General features: G+C 36.7%; 1 protein-coding gene across 3 annotated transcripts in view; it reads right to left on the bottom strand.

Annotated features, from left to right (window-relative positions):
• Nucleotides 1–22,891, bottom strand: part of MSRB3 (methionine sulfoxide reductase B3) — a 175,705-nt gene that overhangs the window by 76,693 nt on the left and 76,121 nt on the right. For all 3 annotated transcript variants that reach the window (XM_045464861.1, XM_045464862.1, XM_045464864.1), the window contains one exon: nt 16,089–16,117. In XM_045464861.1, the coding sequence (XP_045320817.1) occupies nt 16,089–16,117 (29 nt within the window). The remainder of the gene's footprint in view (nt 1–16,088; nt 16,118–22,891) is intronic.

Raw genomic sequence — 22,891 nt, 5'->3', positions numbered from 1 at the left:
ACACAAGTTCTATTTACCAACTGCCATGCCTGAAGAATAAATTTACAATGGTGCATCTTCTGCCTTGAATCCTTTTTGACATTCAAAGTGTGAATAAATGATCTATATATAAAGTAACTCAAATGGTTTGCTGTCTTGAACCAATTCTGAAAGAAAACCTGAAAAAGTACTACAGCAAAATGAAAAATAGATCTAAGATCAGGACACAAGAAACAATGATGAGTAGATAAAGATGTAAAATTGCATAATTAAATCAAGGTAGTAATTAATAATGCAGCTTTAAAACAACGGCTTCTTGAGATATGATTTTTAAGGAAGTAGATAGAGGCATAATGAGAAGTGTCCTAAAAATTCCAGATTGAAGTCAGCCCATGGGCGTAGGCATCAGAAACAAATTAAAAGTACTAAAGTTCTTATACTAGGAGAAGCAGAAAGAAGTTATACATTTTAATTAATTCCCAACATTAACAGAAAAATACAAGGTCAAATATGTTCCCTAAAATTAAATTGTAGACGTAAAAAGAAATAGTATGTTTAATTATAACCAGAAGTTTTCTTTTTTAAATGATAAAAATTTACTCAATCTAACCAAAGGAAAAACAGGAAAGAAAAGGAGAGAAAGGACAAGCATAATACAGAGAAAACAAGATGGCAGGAACAATACCAAATATGCTAGTTTTCATAATACATGTAAGCAAATGTAAGCAATAAAAGATTAATTCATTTGGCATGAGCTTAGTAAACATTTATTCAGTCATCACTTGTGACTTAGTGCCGGAATTAAACAGAGCTCTGTCTCTAGAGAGTTCACAATATAAAAGTTAAATAAAGTTATTTTATTCCATTTTGTGAGGTTTCAAAATTGGAAATAATTAAAATAACATATTCCTTTTCCTAAATTCATATACATGGCATTTCTAGAAAACTGTTCTGTAAGATATCTAAGGATTAGCATAGGTTTCTGGTAGAAATCAATGCAAGTCTTCATAAAAATGGTATGCCAGTGATGATGGAAATTCAGAAGCAATGCAACTGCATGTGCGGCCGGGGGGAGGGGGGGGTGGGGAGGCGTGCCGCGGGCAGGGAGGGTGATTCCCTCAAGTAGATACAATCAGAAAAAATTATCCAATTTTTAAAGGAGCTTAATACCAGTTGATATAATTTGCAACATATTTTTGCTTTGGTCTTATCCATCGTCCTCCTCCCACCAAACAAAACTCATATCACTATGCTTTCAAAGACAGATTGTGTTTGTTTAAGATGAATGGTATCTTTAGACAAAACAGACTTTCTTCCATTTGCCATTTCATGTAGTATTTACACATAACCTCAGTGAAGGAGAAAAATGAGGGATTAAAAAGACTTCCTCTAGGTAAATATGACAGAGACTGAATATACATCATTATCTCTGGATAAAAAAAGACAGAACAACTAGAATCAATGGGCAAAACTCCAACATTAATAGTTGTACTTGTCACCACGTATATACATAGAAAACATTTATAGTTAAATTTACTAAAATGGCCTATTTCCAAATGATGAAGATCTGCCTAGTTGTAAAGATAAATTTTAAAAATTATGTACTGACTGAACTGCCTAATTGAAAACAATAATCTTAGCTCTTTTATGCTGAACCTAATAAATATTAACACTTCAATGAATGTATTTAAGAACAGCACACAAGCTATATTTCAGTTAAAATTTGTTTTTAATTTATGCTGCTTTGGCTAAAAAGTAGGCACAATCTGATAAGGTAAAACACAACTTCAAGTGGCTTATAAATGATATATTTTGCCTGTAATATTTTACTAGTTATAAATTTTAAGAGTAGAAACTTAAAAATATCGGTCATTAAAAACAGAATGTGAAAATATTTTAATCTTTTTCAGTCATTAATCACGTCATTTTTACCACATTGCCCTGCTAAGTTATTTCACACAGATTAAAACATTTCCTAAACCACAGCTCTCCCATTTCTGTTCATCCTATATAAAATCAACTTATTGACTCTTAGTGAGAAATGCAGATAACAAGAGAAGCGTTTGTCTTTCTATTACATAGACCAATGACTTGTGTGGTGATATATCATATCTAGCAAAATTCATATGAATTGGGAAAAAAGCTTTTTGAAAAATTATGCCAAAAGAGAAAGATTATTAAATCTAGCAGTAAGGAGAATAAAGTAGAAAGTAAGTTCTTACCAATCATTTTATAAAAGTAAGACATGGTATCTCCTAGATTTCTAATAAAAAAATTTGAAGTACTTTCAAAGAATATAAAAGATTGCTTTCTTATGAACTGGTTACAAGATAGAGATGACAATCGAATTACTTTTTAAACTGGGGAATTTCTAAAACGCAATTTAAAAAATAATTGCTAAGGGGCGCCTGGGTGGCTCAGTTGGTTGAGCATCCGACTTCAGCTCAGGTCACGATCTCACGGTTCGTGAGTTCAAGCCCCACGTCAGGCTCTGGGCTGATGGCTCAGAGCCTGGAGCCTGCTTCCGATTCTGTGTCTCCCTCTCTCTCTGCCCCTCCCACATTCATGCTCTGTCTCTCTCTGTCTCAAAAATAAACATTAAAAAAAAATTTTTTTTTAAAAACAAGTAAAACATTAAAAATAATAATAATAATAATAATAATAATTGCTAAAACATGATACACTTCAAATTTCTACAAAATGAATCAGAGTATTTTGAAAAACCGTAAAAGATCTTTTTTTAAAAAAACTGGTTACAAAATAGAGATCAGAATTAACTACACATAAGAAGTTAGTTAAGCCGTCTTTAAACATTCCCCTCAAATCTAAAGAGTCACGTTTATTAAGTAATAAAGTTGGTTACAATTGAGCTGCATATCTTCACATTTAAAATAATCTTACTAACAATGCATCTTTGTTCATTTATATAATGTTCCATTTTAGGAAAAAATATTGTCACCTGTACTACCAAGAAGTTTACAAATACTAAAATAATGTAACAATAACCAGCTGTTGAATCAAGAGTTAAAAAATCAGCTGCATAACTAAACTGACACTGGGATCTGTGATAATTTTTTCTTTAGGTATGTGTTAGGCACACAAGCACAAAATAATCAAAAGCCCCCTCTGACCTTGTTAACTGCAAAATAAATAGCAGCAGAGAGGCGACTGTCTTTCATGCTAATCCCAATCATGTGTGAATACCCTAACAGTAGTAAATTTCTATGCTGAGAGTTATCTCTGTTAGAAACTAAATTATTCTACAATAATTTACAAATAGTTTGCTCAAGGCAAAGCTTTACCTTAGTGCGCAATCAACAAACATTTGTGGAACTGAACACGGTTTCATTAAACTTCCAAATTGATAAAATGGCAACATTTCGACATTAATATTTCCCTTTTTATTTATTGTTCATTCATAAAATTTTGTATCATTTTAACAAAACATCATAATGTTTTGTCCATATCTGACATGGCTATATTTGCCAGTTTACAAAAATGCATTCTAGTTTTACACAGAAAAAACTTTTGGAAAAAAATTATATTTTGTCATAAATGAATCTAACATAATTTTTAATCTAGATTTTGGGGGGGTTATTTTTTATTTTTCACATGTGAACATATATACTGGGAACTACAGGCAATTTTAAGCGCTAGTTATGCAGTATTCTTCAACGATCCCCCCCAAAAATCTAAAAGACGATAGGCTACAAAAATAAATGTACTGGTGCACTGCTTAGAATTTTAAACCAACAAATTTCCAAATAAATAAATCAGCAAAAGCCACATATCTAGGCATTATTTTAAGGAATACTGATAATTAAAAAGTAGGACATGATAAAAAGTATAAGTATGACTTAAAAGGCAAATTATGTACAAGATTAATATAAAGCAAACCACAAAATACAATAAATTTAAATAAATTCCTATAAGGATAGCTCTAAGGCATTACATTTGAGTTTCAATGCTACTTTCATTCATACGGTAAAAGTAGAGTTTATTGACTATTAGCATACAGCAACACAAAGGAAAACTGAATTAATTTTAATACAGCATAGAAATAAATTTAAATCTAAAATGTTAGAATAATATCCCAAACTCTGGGGAGCCTGAGGCTTACCATTTTTGATAGGAAAAATACTGATAGGCTATATAATTTCAGTCTTCACATTACTGTTTTGTGCTGCTATGCTCTGCCATAACATCTCTCCATTGTTATTGCATTTTATTGTCCTTCACATCTCTCACCTTCTACATGATGGCCTTCTATCCATGATGTAAATGATTTGGATGACAAGGTAATTTATAGACACACTTTTTGAAGAAAAATGCAATTTAGTAAGTATTCTATATTATTTTGGAAATGGCAAAAATACATCTTTGCAAAACTCAACATCATCCCATTTATCAATCATTCACTCATCACGTATTCAGTGAACATTACCACATGTTATTGTGTGAAAATATGATGTCGACTAAATATGCCTTTAATATATATCAATATGTCCTGAATTTCAACAAAAACAAAAAAAGTACAACTAGAATAGAAGATTACTAATTCCAACATCGAATATCACGTAAGGCATCTGGCCACTTAAGTTCTTAATTAAGAAACAGTACTGGAATCTCCAAAACATATATATTGAAAATCACTAAAAGACCCATGATAATCAAGCAAAAATTTACTTTAATTTTTATCTTTGATTATCTTTGATTTATCTTTGATTCCTATCCAGGGAATTAATGAAAAATCAAAAGAACCTCTTGTAAAATGTTGTTTCCTATAGCTTAGCTCTAGAATACAAAAGATAGAACCAAAAACTTACTGAGACATAAAAAAAGAACTAAAATGTCACTGGCATTTTAAACTATTTTTATCAGAACATTTTGACATAATAAGCAAATAATTGATAGTTTGCTTACTGCATTTGTACTTGTTCTCTAAACAAAATATTTTCATACTGCAGCAAAATGTTAAAAATCTTACGCCTGCAACCAAGTAGTGTGTTCAAAACAAAATTTCTACCCTTTGTAGTTAAGTGGATCTTATTTCTGCCCAGGAATGAGCAAGATATGTCAATTAACATGAATGGACAACTAACCCATGTGCTATCTCTCCAGAAGGTAACAACGACTACCAATTCATTCCACTTGATGGATATCTACCGATCTAAGGTAAGCATTTCACTTCCTATAGCAACTACAGTCAACTCTATTAATTGAATTATCTTAATTTTGAACTGTATTAAAAATAAGGTGCTGTCCAAAACAAAATTATTATCAATTCTCTAGAGACTGTTAATTCTTCATCAATCATTTCTTTACAACAAATCCCGTATGAGTATCTTTTTCCACCGGTGATTTAATGTTGTGGGGACAATCTGCTTTTAGAAATGAAAACTCAACATCACCTTTAAAACCTGTTTCTCAACAGATTCCTGCATGAACTTTTTGGGGGAGAAAATTTCTACAACCATGTGTGACTGTATGGACAAGTATGTCATGTGTATAAGTAAGAACGGTCATGTGTATGAATAAGAAGGCATATCAGTAAAAATTCATAAATATTTTTTCATCACGTCAACCCATATTCTAGGGGTTTTACTGCATAATGGTTAAGACCGTGGGTTCTGTGATTAGGCTACTTAGGATCAAATCTCAGTTCTGCCATGTACTAGCTATGTAACTTTGGGCAAAATACCCAAGCTCTCTGTGCCTTACTCTACTCAATTTATAAAATGGGAGTAATAGTGCATGATTTGTACAAATTCAATGAATTAGTAAACATAAAGCACTTGGTACAGTGCCTGTCACATAGTAAGCGTAAAATCAGTGTTAGCGATTGTTACTATTATCTGTAGAGTGAAGTCCAAATTCTTTAACCTGTGGTCTCTAACAGACGCCCAACTGTACCATTACTTCCCAACAAAAGTCCTCTACTTACTGTTCCTCAAATACTTTTTGCACTTTGCCTCTGTGCCTGACTTTAAGTGGCTCTCTATTTAAAAACCATCCCTTTTATCTCTATCCAAATTTGACCTCTGAAGATCTAAATTGTACCTCCAATAAGGAACCTGCCTAATCAGTCACTGTAGCCTATGGTAATTTCCCTTCTAAAATTCCAGTAGGACTCCATTACTGGAAACTGCACCTACAGATATTTTTGTGTATATGTGTATGCATGTATCTCATCTCTTCAATTACATGACAAGCTCCATGAGGGCAGAAACTGTGTCACACTCCTATATCCTCCACCACGTCTTAGAGTAAGTGTTCTACATGCACAATGCATTACACTGACTGATCATGAAGCGTCAAAGTAAAAATGTCTACATACTGCCTCAGTGCATTAACAACAGTATTCTGGGCCTGAGAATTTCAGAAACAGAGATAGCTCAGTAAACCTAACTGCATGAAGGGTAGCCTGACTTAGACCAAAATATGCATCCCAACTTAATACTACACGGCAGTTAACTGCTGGTACTTACAAATAACATGATTAAATCTCAAAAACATTATATAGAGTAAAAGATACCACGCACAAGAGAGTACACACTGTATGATTTTATTGTATATGAAGTTCAAGAACAGACTAATCTCATCAATGGTGATTAAAGTCAGAACAATGGTTGCCTCTGAGAAGTGGGAGCTGACTGAAGGAAAATATGAGGGAACATTCTAGGCAATAGAAATGTTCTATATCTTGATCTATATATTGACCTTGTTCTGCATCTTAATTTTAGTACGCTGGCGTGGTATGTTAAACCATTAAAATTTTAATACATGCTTCAATAGCTAAGAAAAATTTAAACGATGAATTTTAAGTTCTAAAGTTTCCACACATGGTCTCCTGCTCTAAGAACTTGGAAACAAAGTCTCAGGTAATGGACTTGTAGTATGTTTTCCAAGCCCAAAGGCAAAGCTGTCTTTCATAAGGATGGATGGGTAGATGGACGGATGAAGGTGAAGTCAATGAATGTTAAGTTATATCAAGTCTCACTGGCCAGGACGACCCCTATTTTGAGATAGATAATTCATGTTAACTTAAACTCACCAAAGCTAAATATTTCAATGTGTTTATTTCCCTTTTTTTCTTATTTTGTGCTCAACAGAGCAACTTTTTGGTTATGATCTGACTCCCCATGTAGGTGCCTGCCTTTAGGGTGCTAATATGCTATGGTAAGGAAATTTCAGTCCCAATATGTACTGATTTAGTTCGGTCAATTGATAAAGTGAGTTCTTACTGTGATTTTTGTGAGTCACATAGCCTCACTAAGAGAAAGAAGACGCTGATCATGCACATGTAAGTATTCTGAGGCATGGGAAAATTGTATTTATCATCATACACAAATACATTGGCATTCTAGCTTAATCCATTAGTATTGTGGGTTTGTCAATATGAGTCCATCCCTAAAAGATACTAAAACATCTAAGTTTCTGGGCCTGGAAGTTTAAGACTAGATACTAGAACACAGAAAATTCACCAAGGCAATTGATGTTATCTTTTGAGGCCTCTTGGAAAACTGCCAGCAACTTTTCAATGGCCTACTAAAAGCCACATTGAAACCATATATAAATCTGTATTACACTTTATATTCTCAAGGCATGTTTATAATCATATTATGTTTAATTTGAGAAAAATACATTTTATAATGTATAACAGTTGCTAAATCGGGGCACCTGGGTGGCTCAACTGGTTAAGCATCCAACTCTTGATTTCAACTCAAGTCATGATCTCACATTTCATGAGCTGGAGTCCTGCATTGGGCTCTGCACTGACAGCATGGAGCCTGCTGGGGATTCTCTCTCTCCCTCTCTCTCTCTGCCCCTCCCCTGCTCACACACACACATGCATGCTCTCTCTCTCAAAATAAATAAACTTAAAAAACAAACAAACAAAAAAATAGCTAACCCATGATCTAATAAAAAGGACACAGTCCTTGCAAGTTGGAGATCTGAAGTCCAATCCCAGATTGGCCATTTACTGGCCATGTGGCCTTAAACAAGTCATTTAACCTTTCTGTATTTCAACTCCTTCACTGGTAAAAAAAAATATCCCTGTGTATCTTGCTAACTTTTGAGTCTCAAACTTGGTACGATTTATCAAAGTACCGTTTAAATGGCAAAGCATTATACAAATATTTTCATTATCATATACTATTAATACTACATCCAAAGTTAGGTTACTGTAATGTGATTATAAAGAAGGAATTGGATTCACTTTAGAAATAGAATATTTCCAACTCTATAAACATTTTACCAAAGAATTGACCCAAGTACAGGATGTGCTAATGTAGTAGATTCCATTATAGGCTCCTATTCTTTTCCCCTTCCCATCTCTACACCTTTTACCATGTGACGCAGCAGTTCTTCCCACCAGAAGGAAGAGAGAATACTTACATCTGCATGATTAGTGAGGAGGAAGGGCAGAATTCTTTCCCCTTCCTTCGCTTTCAGCTTGGACATGTGACTTGCTTGGCCAATGGGATGTTGGCAGACATCCTATGCAAACAAAGGCTTGAAATGTGCTCGCATAGTGAAGTCTGCCCTCTTCTCTTTTATCATCAATGACAATACCCGTGGAGCAGACCTGGACCCAACCTGTGACCAACCTATGTCAGCCAACTCCCAACCAATCCACAGACATATGAGCAAGAATATATTATTGTTGTTTTAAGTCACTGCTTTTTAAAGTGACTTCTTAAAGTCACAATAATGTATGATTGTGACAATTGACAAGTGATAGGCTTGGTGATTATACAGAACACAGTATACTATATTTCTATGATCCCTCATTTAAAGGATCATCTTTGGGTTAGACAATATAATCCCTAGCCATTAATTTTATCATTTATCCAACAATAATCAATGAGCACCAACTATCTGCCAGGAAGTATTCTAGGCACTGGGCTAATCAGGGTTTGTAACTTTAGCTGCCATAATAAACAATGGCAAAATCTCAGAGGCTTATTACAATAAAAGTTTATTTCCTTCTGCGTAAAGGCCACTGAAGATGCTCTGAGGTGAAGGGCTCTCCTGAGTGAATCTCTTCCAAGCATGACTCAGGGATACAGACTCCTTCCATACTGTGATGCCATCATGTTCAACATGTACCTCTGACATAACTTCAGAAGAGAGAGGTGGAGTATACTGGATACTTAATCCCCTAACCCAGAAATGACACATACTCCACCAGAGAATTAGTCACATGCCCCCACATTGGTGGAGAGGGATGGGAAACTGCCATCTCTCACTGAGTAGCCACTTCCCCATGACTCTGAAAGGGGAGAGTAAATCTTTGGTAGTTAGTTAAGCATTTCTATCGCAAGTGAAGAACAGAACTCCCAACCTCACGGAATTTTGGTTTATGAACTAATTATTCATACCAGATACCAAGGCTATAAAGGTGAATAAGACACAGTTCTTTCTTCAAAACACTCACAGACTTAGAGAGAAAGAAAAGATTCACACAAATAAGTATAGCAGAGCATAAAGGCTGTAATAAATCCAAGTATAAGATCCAGTGTTTGCCCACAGGAAGGAATGATTAATTGCTGGGGAGGTGTAAAAGATGGCTAGATTTAATTGAGGGGGCAATGTTTGGGCTGAACCTTAAAACCTAAAGGCTTGGAGCCACTTTCCTTACAAAGCTATGGGATGACATTGAGGGCAAAAAGGAAGGGGAAAGCATCAGTGTTTACAGGTAGTATAACAACTTCTTGCTTCACATATGAATTTGGGATAGCATAAGTTTCCTTTTTGGAGGAGCCTTCATTTCTTTGGGCACTGCTTTGGAATAACGTTCTCTACAGGAAGGCAAGTACAATACATGACCCAAGCAAAGTGGCTAATGCCGGAAAACACATAGTACCTGAAGCTGAAAACACAGGGATGGTGATATCTAAAGAGGTAGAATTCAGGTTAAAATATATATTTTTTTCAGGTTAAAAAATATATACATATATATATATTTTTTTTTTTGACAGAGTATCTCTCTTCTCAAAGTCCTTGTCAGATAAAAGAGAAACCAAATAAATAATGATATAAATCATGACTCAGACTGATCTAATAAATATACATGAAATCCTTTATATTTCAGAGAATACAGTTTTTGTATCACCCACAGAAGAGTTATAAAAATTAAATATATATTAGGCCAAAACTACAACTTTAATAAGTACCGGATAATAGACTTACTAAAAAATAGTAAGGCTACATTCTCTGACCACCAAGCAATGAAACTGAAAATTACAAACAAAAGTAGAAAATAGTACATATGGAAAGGTAAAACACTTTCCTAAATAATCATTGTGTCCAAAAGAAAGTCAAAACTGGAACTATTTACAATACAATATAAAAAATATCTGGGACCCAGCTAAAGCTTTAATGAAGGAAATTTGTAGCTTTAAATGCTCTAGTTCTAAATTAGAAGAAAAGAAAAAAATTAAGTATGTAACATAATGGTATACATGAAATCCAAGAAAGCCAACAGAAAATTATTAGACATAAGGAGAGTCTTCATTTAGATCTATCTGATGCAAAACCTCTGCACTTAGCTGCTATGCCTTGCTGCTTCCTGGTGTGCAAATCACTTTATAAAAGGAGATGAAAGGCTATGTACCCTCTACTTGCTTCTACACAATCCAGTGAGACCGTTCTAAAGAAGATGGCCTGATTTTTCAGGCCAACCCTGATTAGGATGCAGTAAAAGAACACATCAAAAGTTCAATAAAAGTGAAGAAGAGAACAGTATTCCCAAACATTTGTCATTGTTCTCTTGTAAATTACTCTCTTTTAATGACAATCAAATGTGAAAAGTCAGTCCTTATTAAAAGCTAGAGAAAAATTACACACTAACCAGTAGTATTATTAGGCTGGTTTCTTACAAGTCAAAGTAGAAACCAAAGTGATACCGTTTGAATAAATTAAAGAAAGATAAATATGTCAAAACCTAAAATATATTAGCTTATCTTTAAACATCAAGAGTTCTTTAATTCACCATCTGGATCTAAATTTAACCTTGTTAGCCCTTTTTAGCTAAATATGCAGAGAAATCCATGTGAATCTGTAAAACGGCCCAACTAGCTGTAAGATTCTGGAAAATGAATTGTATCCACCCTGTTCACAGCCATAACCTCAGCATCTGGGTATGGCATACAGCATGCGTGATGAATGTAGACTGAACGAATGAACAGATGAATAGACAATATTTTTCCTATTTCTATTAATGAACGATGCCCAACGATAGAGATTTACACTGTATTTCCTTGCTCTTCGTTTGTCACAAGCCATTCAAAAGTAAGAAACTGAAAATGACAACATTGATTTGAAGCAACTGAAAAGTATTACCAATATAATGTCACATAGATAAGATCTGAAAATGTTTCCTTTATTAATATTTCTTAAGAAAGCCTCACTATGTTAGGCAGACTGTCTCCTTTGTCGCAAGCTTTCAACACCCTAAGTTCTACACCATTCAGATTCCTCATTTCCCTTCAACCTAGTGACCACCATTAGCAGCCCACTGTATTTTTCACTGCCCTTATGTTTTTGCCTCAAGCTTTAACTGATTATATTCTTTGATTTCCTTACCCTGGCGTAGAGTCCCTTTTAACTACAGATCTTAAAAGCGACACTAGCTGCTTTTTGTTCCTTGGGTTTTTTTTTTTTTCCCCCTTCAGGATAATTATATTCCGTTGTGCCTTTTATTATCGTGTCTTTTAGGATCTCCTAACCTTGTACACTCTTGGGCTTTATTTAATAGTGAGCTCCCTCCTCTACTCTCCACACTAAACCATGCTCATTAGGTTTCTTAATCCTCCATAATTTGCTTTCATGAAATCTTATACCTTTGAGTTGCTGTGTTCTGCGAGCCCATATCTTTAGTATAGCTATTCCAAGCAGCCCAGAATCAACAAGCACCAAACATAAGCTTATTCACTTTCTCAGCCAACATGACTCTACAGAAAAGAAAAAAAAAAATCTTTGTTTTGAATGTTTATGGACCATGAAACCATCATTTTAACTTGGTATTTCATTTTCTCATTCAAACATGGCCTGAGAAGGTTAACACCACAGATTTAGACTCCGGGCAGTCCTTGACGAATAGTTATTAACTTATAGGCTTCAGGTTCTTCTTGGTCAGAAAACTATCCTATTTTAACAGAACAGAAATAACAATATCCTGATGTTAACATAGTGACTAGTAAATTCCAACTATATGTTTGCCTTATATTCAGGATTCAGGAGAAGAGAAAAACATCTTTTTTCAGTTATTCTCCAAGAGCTCTGCTTTTCCAAATGGGTTTTTTTTTTTTTTAAAGACATGTGCATGTTCCTGAAATCTGACTATACACTCAACTCTGCTCTTTCCAGCAGTTCATCCTCTGCTTTCTCTTCAGTTCTACTCATCACTCACACCTTTGCTAATGGGTATGTACAGGAGGGCAAAGACAGCATATATTCAGTTTTTGTTTTTAACTTCTTTCGGTGAAATTAAAAAAAAAAAAAAACAATTTAGTAGAGAACTGAAAGAGTTAACGAAGTTTCCAAAGGTGCCTTGCTTATTCAAGCAAAGTTTACACTTCAGCCCTGTGCATGTTAACTTGTGATCCTCCCCATCCAGATGACAGAAAGCAAAGCCAGTAATTTCTTTATTTAATTGGTTTGCATCCACACACTGACCTCCAGGGCTCTGTTTACATAGCCTATCATGCAATATGCTCCACAGTTCCCTGCCTCTTTCCAAAGCATGTTTCTCCTGAGATTTGATATATAGCTTTCATGTTTAATCACTGCATTAGACTCAATGCTCTGCTTCCTCCACATCAACTAACTTCCCTTCTTGGGAGGTGGGGAGAAGAGCACGGCTTCTTGCTACTCCTGAACATAAAAGGAAGTCTGTTTCACTCTATTAATAAAATCACCAGCTACACACGAATGCAGGCAAGCAACAGCAGTGCATCAACTAGGAAACAGCATTAAAATGGAAACCCTAAAACCGCATGAGAAAGAAGGTGGCCTGATTGCTCTCCATCGGCAAAGCCAAAAGCTTGACGTGACTGAGTTATAAACCAACAGAAACAAACTTTAATCAGTATATAACTCAGTACATAGAGGACACAGCTAGAGGGCAGCTAAAGTGTTAATCAAATTAATCTCCAGGACAGAACACTCCTGGGGTTCTCAGATCAGAATTAATTCAGTGCCGCTACCTTCTGGTTAAAGGTTTTCTTAACCTTCACCACAAATAGAACTTTTGAGGACCCTTTAACTGATGTGGACATGGTAATGCCACAACCCTTTCCAGAAGAATCTGTATGTGACCCACATTTCTGAGACAGACAAAAAAAAAACCTCAAAAAAATAGTTGATCTCTTTCAGTAAATCAAGACAATCCATAACCTTCAGGCTTCAAAAATGACATGAAATGGACGTATTTTACTTTAAAATATTTCAAGCAAAGAAAGGAAAGTGAAATAAATATGGCAAATTATTAACAATAGTAAAATCCAGATGATGGATTATGTGGATGTCCACTATACCACACTCTCTAATTTTATAGAGAGTTGAAATTTTTCATTATAAAATTTTTTGAAACTTTAAAAAACACAAGTTTGTTTGCAGATGCTTTTATAGAAAAAAAATTGATATAATTTTGATAAGAAAAAATTTAAATCTCTCTCTAGGCTGATCATTCAACAACCGACATTTTTCCCCATGTGATGACAGTGAAAACCTCCCTTCCTTCCTCATGAATCTCACTCCACAGTCAGAAACTTGGTTACACACACTTGGTGCATAAGCCCTGCCTGAATCGGGTTCCTCACTTGGGAGGGGAGCTATAGGTACATACATATACATGTAACATTTTACTTTGAAATCCTTTCCTTTATGGCTAGTCACTGACCATACTGTTTATTTTTTAAGTGTTTTTGTTTTGTTTTGTTTTGCCTTGGTAAGATTGGCATCCTCCTTCATTTACAAAGCTTACTCTGTCAGGAACACTCTTACAGCTGTATACAACATTAAGCAGAGCAAGTTCACTTTCTGTATTTGATGAACAATAGAGAATCTGAACCTATTAAAGTCATACATTTAATTGTTCCAATATGCTATCTTATTTCTGACCAAAATTTGCATGATAGAGCGTGCCAAAGAATACAGGTCCAGCTTCCTCTGCCATGATTCCCTCATTCGATACTAAGCTAAAAGAGCTTATAAGAAAACATAATTACCTGTTTCTTAACTTGAAACCATCTGAATTCTTTCCATAACATATCTAAATTCTAAATTAAAAGAATAAATAAACTTTTCATCAGTATTCCCCATAAGATTTTTCAGGGTACAGAACTTTGTACTTTTCAAAGACATGCAGATGTGGTCCGTGATAAACCTGCTTAAAAAAATTAGGACTTAGAAAAAATAAGGATCATGAACCAAATCTTTGGTCACTAGAGTGAAAGATGTATGCCTGTACAGATGTTATAACTATCACTACAGGAGTTTAGCGGCATATTTTAATTTGGATTTCAAAATTCAACGTAAATTTTCTGACTTTGACAATAGCTGCCTAATATTTCAATTTTGTACACTATTTCCAGGCTTTACCTTCAAAATGAACCTGGTGGACTTTTTCATTTTTGAGAACTATGTTCCAGATACTATACCCTAAAATCAGTTTCTGATTGATGTTTAGGGAATTAAATCGGATCATAACAAAGTAGGCCCTTAATATGACACTTGGTGACTTACTGGCAAATGATAAAAAGACATCCCACTTCTATGTAAAAATTCATTCTCTATCAAGTCTATTCATTTATTTTTTATCATACTTAAATATTTTACTGTTTAAAAAACGACAAAGACTTTTCACCTTACTTTGAGTCACCTCCTATGAATCAATTAAAAAGTCAAGTCACTGATATAAGGCCACCATGACTTCAGTCTCCACGTAGTCAATATTGTAAACGAGAAATGTTGGTTTTATGCTATTAATGTCAGATGTGATTCAGAAGCCCAAGAACACACAGAATGGAAAGATTTCTGGTGAAATTGTTAACTCAAATGTACCAACTTCATATTAAAGAGGCTTACCAAATTGGAGACATTCATAAAGGAATACAATAAAAGAAAGATGAAGCTTTTAACGAAAAAGCATGTTGGCTCCTTAACACCACTACCAAAAAGAATATATAGTCCTTAGTTCCCTTGAGAGCATAATAAACAAAAAAATGTTTTTAAGTTAAAACATAATGGAACCCCATCCAGAGTCAGAATGTTACTTTTAAGTTCAATAAATTCTATGTTTCTCTGAAAATTATTTTCTCCTGGAAAAATAAAAAACAATCAACGTTTATTTATCTATTAACAGTTCACTAAAGGGCATAAGGCCTTTGTACTGAATAAGAGGAAATTTTTGTGCTTTAATTATAAACACCATTAGAAATTCTGGAGCACATAAATCTCAGAAAATGACATAAAGCCTCAGTCAAACCTAAGGATTATATGGCTACATTCATGCTTAATGAAAAGAAAACATCTAATGAGGCTGATATGCCACTGTTTGTGAGAATGTGAATTTTGTCTTGATAGATACAAAAGTAATGGCTTAAGGTGACCTTAGTTTTGCATTATCCACTCCCACAACAAAACAAATTTTTTAAAAAACTAATAAATCATAAAGAAATTTCCATTTCTACTGGCTAAAACTCCTTACAGTTTGCTGGATTAAATGTATTTATTATCCACATTTGACGACAAGTCCCTTGCACATAATCTTCAAATTATTCAGGACGCTTTGCCTACTGAGAGAATAATATTGTATTTTGAGCAGCAAGAATGTACAACCCCCACTTCTGCTCTTAAAATGGAACTCTGCAGATAGAGAGCATTTAATGCTTATTGCAGAACTATCGAGAATCCCAAAGTGAACATCTCAAGTTCTGATTCCAGGCAGCCAATCGCCCTGCTTTGAGGTGGGGTTCATATTTTGAAAAGAGGCTGCCTCGTCTGTTTAAAATCAAAATGGCTCTTGATCTGATGAGTTGCTCCTCAGAGAATAATGTAAATAAAATATACTCAGAATAACATCACTAATGTAAACATACCTGAGCCGGAGTCAAATTTGCTTTCTGACCTGCAAAGAGAAAGAAATGTTTTACAATACAAAAATTGCATATTAAAGAACAACTGGTACTTTATGGGAGGGGATGTAGTGGTTACAGATTTCAGTTCAATGGCCAACAAGGAAAACAGCTTTTTAAAATGTAAATACATATCTCTTTTAACTATTTTAAACGTATGCATTATCCTACGTCCCCTGAACATGCACATATCTGCAGAGATAGCAAGCATGAAAAAGATACTAACTTTTTAACTTGTTTTGAGAGAAGGAGCATAAATTGCATTAAAAAAAAAAAAAAGAGGTAGATTAACTTGTTTCCGTAATATAATAAAGCAATAAAAAACTCAAATTTAAATTTATCCTCTTTACTTATTATTAAAGATTTCCAATTATTCAACACCAGGTAATTTTTCACTAAGTTGTGCGCTGAGTAAATGAACCTGGTAACCCCATACATTTAACAAGAGAGAGAAAAAAAATCTGAGCCCTTGTGGGAACATTATGTTTCAGATATAGGCTAATACTGGTTGTAAATTCAGAAGCCTTTGAAGCTCTCAGTTCGGCTGTGGGAAAACTTCTGTTGGGTAATTACTCTCAAGATGCTGCTGATGTGCTGTCAGGCAGAATTAACCCTATGACTAGGCCTATCTACACAAGCTACTATAAGACAGCATTGTCTATATCTAGCTCTCAAACCAATTAGTGGGCATGCTCCAGTCGGATTTATATCACACATTAACAATCAATAGTATATATGTTCACAGCTGCCACAGCAAGATACAAGAACCCAACAGCAGGAGTCCTGTTAAGGGATGTTACATTGACAGAGAAGATTTTTTTTTTTTTTTTCCTGGGGAAATGTAGTTAACTAAGTGGGAAAGGAGATTTCTTTGAAATTATGCCAGGGTACCAAAGCACTTTTGGAAGCGGTGGCTTTCTTTACCTAAATTAGTTTCAAGAGAAGTCATCAAAGGGGAGAGGGGGAGAGGATAAGCAAGAGGCAGCTTTCTTTGTCATAAAAACCCATTTTCTCAAGTATTCCTAAATGAGGTTTCACCTGATACTTAGAGTCAATAATGGTAAAAACAAAAAAATGTTGTCACGGCCACGGTTGCCGACAACCAGCAGTGCGATGCAGGCCCGCTCTCCCAAGCCCTAGCCTGACCGCACTCCTCATCCCACTCCTTCACTTAGACGGCCCCGACTGCTCTTCCAGGTGCAAACACTTTTGTTTTTTGTCCTCTCTCCTTTTCTGGAAAGGCTTGCCTCGCGCCCTCTTCTTTGTTCCCAGCATCCCTGAACACAGCTCGAAATGGCGTTGGCCCCACATCCTGCTGGTTTCCTTGCCTATCTTCCCCACTACACCTTCCTCATCTCTGCAGCCACAGCGGTTGCACGGCACCTGCTGCTTGAACCCAACAACTGTCTGTGGAAGGGAACTTCCACCAACACACACACATCCTTCTCACCTGGATAGGAGGTGTTCTTTCCTTCTGTCTGGGCTTTTCTCCACTTAGGTGCTAAAATGCATTCTCTCATCTGCCCTGGAACCGGGCTGGATGAATGACTCCTCTCTGCTGTATCTTTCTTTTCTTTTCTTTTTTTTTTTTAAGTTTATCGGTTTATTTTGAGAGAGACACAGAGAGAGCAACAGCAAGGGAGGGGCAGAGAGAGGAGAAGTGAGAGAATCCCAAGCAGGCTCTGTTCTGTCAGCGCAGAGCCGGACGCAGGGCTCCAACTCACGAACCGTGAGATCGTGCCCTGAACCGAGATCCAGAGTCTGACGCTTAAAACTGACTGAGCCACCCAGGCGCCCTTCTCTTGTGTCTTCAATATCCAGGTTTCCCACAGGTTTCTCCTCCCTTCTGAAGAGGAGTGCTCAGGAATTAAATAAATGTCCTCCTTCAAGTAGGTGCCCTATTCTTGTTATCTGCTTTCTTCCTATGCTCACAATTGAGCCTATGGGAAAGGATAAACTATACTGTATGGTGTATGTTTTCTTCTCCTGACCTCCCAACACATTCGCTGTTTGAGCCACCACGATCTGTCCTTGCTAAGGTTTATCAGTGGCTTCCCGTTGCTAAACCAAAAGCTAAATGTATAGCTAAACCAAAAGCTAAACATATTGCTAAACCAAAAGCCCTCTTACCATCCCTACTTTACTAAACCTCTCTCCGACTAACAAGCAATACTACCTGAATGTTGCACTGAGACCTCAAATGACCTATGTACTAAGCTCAATTCAATGTATTTTCCTTCAAATATAATTCTCTGCTATATTCCCTATCACTGAAATTGGGCATCATGATATTGTCCTAGTTTTCTTCTGCACCCCCTGTATCAAATTTGTCACTAAGACCTGTTGATTTCACTACTTCCCCTTCTCTCTGTTCTTACTCTTACCACCTTTGGGCTTATCTTTGACTCAGAATCTCATACCCTGAAATCCCACCTACCCATCCAATCCGTCACCCCATCAGCTGCCAGATGTTTCCAAAACACGAATCTGATCACATTACCACCACCTCAAAAACTAGAGCAGGCCTCTCCAAACTTGGGTCACAAATTGACCCATTAGTGGATTATAAAATTAATTTAATACAACTAGTATTTTTTTTAAACCTGAACTGGAATAGAAAAGAAGACAAATGCACTCCACATATTGAGAGTCTGGGCAATTTTGCACAACTTTTGGGTATATGTACGTGCATTTGTGTCTGCGAGTGATGGCACACGTGCGTGCTATGCAGCACTAGCCTTACAAGTGAGCTAAAGGCTCTGCTCTGGTCTTCCTCTGGCTGTGCCCTCCTCCCCACCAGGCAGGGAGTCCCCTCTTGTATCCGAAGCTCCAAGTACCCGGGTCTGTGGCATTCTTCACCCAAAGGGCCCTGCCTGAGCCAGCTTCCTCACCCTAGATGGGCCCTTTCTTCAAGTCAGGTTGTTCTACTAGTGTATGTACCTCAAGCCCGAGGGGTGGCCAAAAGCTGCTGCTTGAAGGAGGGAGCTTGGACCCAAGGGCAGAAGGAAGGGGACACAAAGAGGACAGGGCAAAATGCTATTTCTGCTCAGAGAATTCTTAATTCAAACCCTTCCGCGAGAGTGGAGGATTGGAGCACCTAGGGGCCAGAGGTTGCCCCTTGGACCAGACCGGCAAGGTCTACACAGCCTTGGAACTCAGGCGCAGGGCCGATGGAGATGGGGAAGGGGCGATGATAGGACAGAGGCTGGCAGAAACGAAAGAGCTCCTCCCCCCAGAAAAGAAGAAAACAAAGGAGGTGTTCTCTTATGGATTCCACAGCCTTTGGAAGAGAAGGCTGAGGGAGACGTCCCCTCCTCTTCTCCCACTCTTGGCCCACTTGCCATTGTCTCTGCATTTCCCCAGGATGAATAATGAATAATAGTCTTTTGGTGGAAGTCTAAATTAACTTTATTTGCACTGTTCTCAGTTATTTGGTATCAACGGTTTTACAGTTTTCACTGCTTTTGTCAAGATAGATTGGTATATCCTTTTCTAACAGTTTATTGCCTTGATTTACAACTTCTTAAATGACTAGCTATCTTGTATCCCCATTTGTCCTCTTGCCCAGGTCCTGCAAGTGGTAGGACCAGGCCTGGTAACAAATCGTCATGTAAAAAGGTACTCAGTCCGGGCTCCTCCACCCCATCTCTAATCCACACCGTATCCTTCACTCTCACCAAATAAAGAACCGTTACCACATTATGAGCCTGCATCCAGTACTCTCAGGCTAGAATGCCCTCCCCCCCAGCTCATCACTGACAAACTCTTACTCAACTATGAAGACTCCCCTCCATCCCATCAGCACCCTGCCTGCCCCCCTTGCCTCCCAGACACTAACCTCAGCAAGATGCAGACTGGGTTTCATCCATCTGCATATTCCCAACACTTACTGAAGCATGTGACATTTAAGAGTTTTTAAAATTTTACAGTAGGGGGCGCCTGGGTGGCTCAGTCAGTTCAGCGTCCGACTCTTGGTTTCGGCTCGGGTCAAGATCTCATGGTTTGTGAGTTCAAGCCCCGCGTCAGGCTCTGTGCCATGGCAGCAGCAGGCATGGCACGGAGTCTGCTTACGACTCTCTCTCTCTGCACCCCCACCTCCCCCGCCAGCTCTCCCCTGCTTGCACTCTCTCTCTCTCTCTCAAAATAAGTAAGTAAACTTTAAAGAAATTAATAGGAATTAATTACATGAATTAAAACATGAACAAATGAATCTGTAATTAATTAATTAATTAATTAGTAGGAATTAATACATGAACAAATGAATCTGTAAACTAAAAGAAAGCTAAAAATAAGGTACAGTGGCCCAAACCTCTATAAAATGCATCTTTTGAGACATGAAAAATCATATCAAAAAACTTTTATCCCTCAGACCATCTTATCTTCTCCAGAGATAGCTGGCCAATATGTAAAATATACCCATAAAGTGCAGAGAAAACATCTTCACAAACTAATTAATGATGTTAGGTACCAGTTTAAAAACAAGAGTATTTTTAGAATTCTCAAACATAGTACTGAACCTTCAAAAAACTCACAACTACTCTATTAATAATTAAGACATAATAATAGAGTTAATACTATCAGTTTGAGGGTTAAGGAAAATTGGTCCTATAGTATAAGTTAAATCAGATTTCTCAGATTTTCTATACACACATGGAATCGATACACACGTACCCATTCAAGACACAAAGTATGTACTGTGGACTATGATCATCTCTCCTTCTAAATCCTCTTTAAGAAAGTAAGCAAAATATAGATCGCAACAAACAAATGGCAAATGTGGGGAAAAAAAGGATTCACACATAATACAGATTATACAAGAAAAGCAAAGAAGGGATGTTCATTCATTCATTCCAAACCATGTATGATGTGCTTTTTTTCAGTAATTCACTAAGCTTATACGGCAGGGATATGAAAATGCAAAAAGTAAGGTTATACGGGATATAAGATGCGTAAGTAGAATTGTCTCCACAGACACCCATTTTACCCCTTGATTACACACTCGCATCTAAGCTTAAAGCCACTCAACCAGTCCCTTTGGCAACTGCCAAAAGACGGTGAGTACCGCCCAGACTGCTACCGTCTTTCAGCATCCGTTCTCCACTTCTTAATTTTATTTTTAATTTTTTTTAAAGTTTTATTTATTTTTGAGACAGGGAGAGACAGAGCATGAACGGGGGAGGGTCAGAGAGAGAGGGAGACACAGAATCTGAAACAGGCTCCAGGCTCTGAGCTGTCAGCGCAGAGCCCGACGCAGGGCTCGAACCCACGGACCGCGAGATCATGACCTGAGCTGAAGTCGGCCGCTTAACCGACTGAGCCCACCCAGGTGCCCCACTTCTTAATTTTAGAAATAGACTAAGTTTTAGATGGGTACACGGGCTTCCTAGGTAAAACAATTTTCCCACACTATACCCCACCTCTCTTGTAGCTAGTTGTGACCCTGTGACTAAGTTCTTGCCAAAAGGATGCAGGCAGAACTGATGTGTCGAGCACCTGATTATGCCCCTCAATAGAACTGCATCCCTCTCTTCTTCCCCCTGGCTGGAATGTCGATGCGATTCCAGGGGCTGAAGCAGCCATTCTTAGATCATGAGACAGAAGCTGACACCAGAGCATCGGCCTTTCACCACTCCTTGTACTGAAAGTACACACACACACTAGTAGCCCGTATCAATCCTGTTACATGTTTAAGCCACTATTACTTTAGAGCACTTGTAACAATATTACCACAGTAAAAGAGGCTTAAACTAAATCTCCCAAATTTTTAAACCTGAATAGCTCTCATGAATTTGTAGTTGCTAGGAGAATTTCAGTATCATTACTACGTTTTAAATAATTAAAACATATGATATATGCATTCTTTCGATAACAGAACTATAGATTTTCAGAAGAGGGCAGTTTTAGTCTTTGGTTACAGTTCTACAGTCCTGAACAAATTTATAAAACTACTAATCTCTATTTACAGGAAATTAACCCAGTGTCCATGAAAGTTCTGTGTATTGAAGTCAAAAGCTTTTACCTTATTATTTTTCAAAACTTTATTTTCTCTTATGAGGAATGCACAAAGTCTCAGAAAAACTGCTTTTTGCTTAATGTTCCATGCTATTAAATTTTTTTTTTTAAATGAGACCACGTAAGTATGAGCTACATGAAGTTAATGCAGGCGGTATGCCAAAAGGTTTCAGGTAACATGTAGAAAAATGAGGGTGATGTTCTTATTGGTTTTCTTTTTCAGTTTATTTGTTTATTTATTTATTTTGAGAGAGACAGAGAGCACGAGCAGGGGTGAAGCAGAGAGAGAGAGAGAGAGACATGGAGCTGGACACAGGGCTTGAACTGACAAACCATGGGATCATGACTGGAGCCCAAATCAAAAGTTAAATGCCTAACCAACTGAGCCACACAGGGGCCCCTGTTCTTATTGCTTTTAATTGATGTCAATATAAGATTCTAGCTGCAGAAAATTTTTAGAAGGAAGAAGAAGGTGTAACATGATTTTTGTCTATAAGGTCATTCATTATATATGTCAACTCCATACCCAGGATTTTCTAAGACAATCCAGGTCAAATAACCTATACTGTTCTCCCCTTAAATTTTTTTTTAAGTTTATTTATTTATTTTGAGAGAGAGACCAAGCACGCGAGTGAGGGAGGGGAAGAGAGGGGGATAGAGAATCCTAAGCAACATAGGGCTTGATCTCACAAACCATGAGATCAGGACCTGAGCCAAAATAAAGAGTCAGATGCTTCACTGACTGAGCCACCCAG

The sequence above is a fragment of the Leopardus geoffroyi genome, chromosome B4 (genome assembly GCF_018350155.1).
Source record: "Leopardus geoffroyi isolate Oge1 chromosome B4, O.geoffroyi_Oge1_pat1.0, whole genome shotgun sequence".
Classification (NCBI taxonomy): domain Eukaryota; kingdom Metazoa; phylum Chordata; class Mammalia; order Carnivora; family Felidae; genus Leopardus; species Leopardus geoffroyi.
This window is presented reverse-complemented; position numbering and strand designations above follow the sequence as displayed.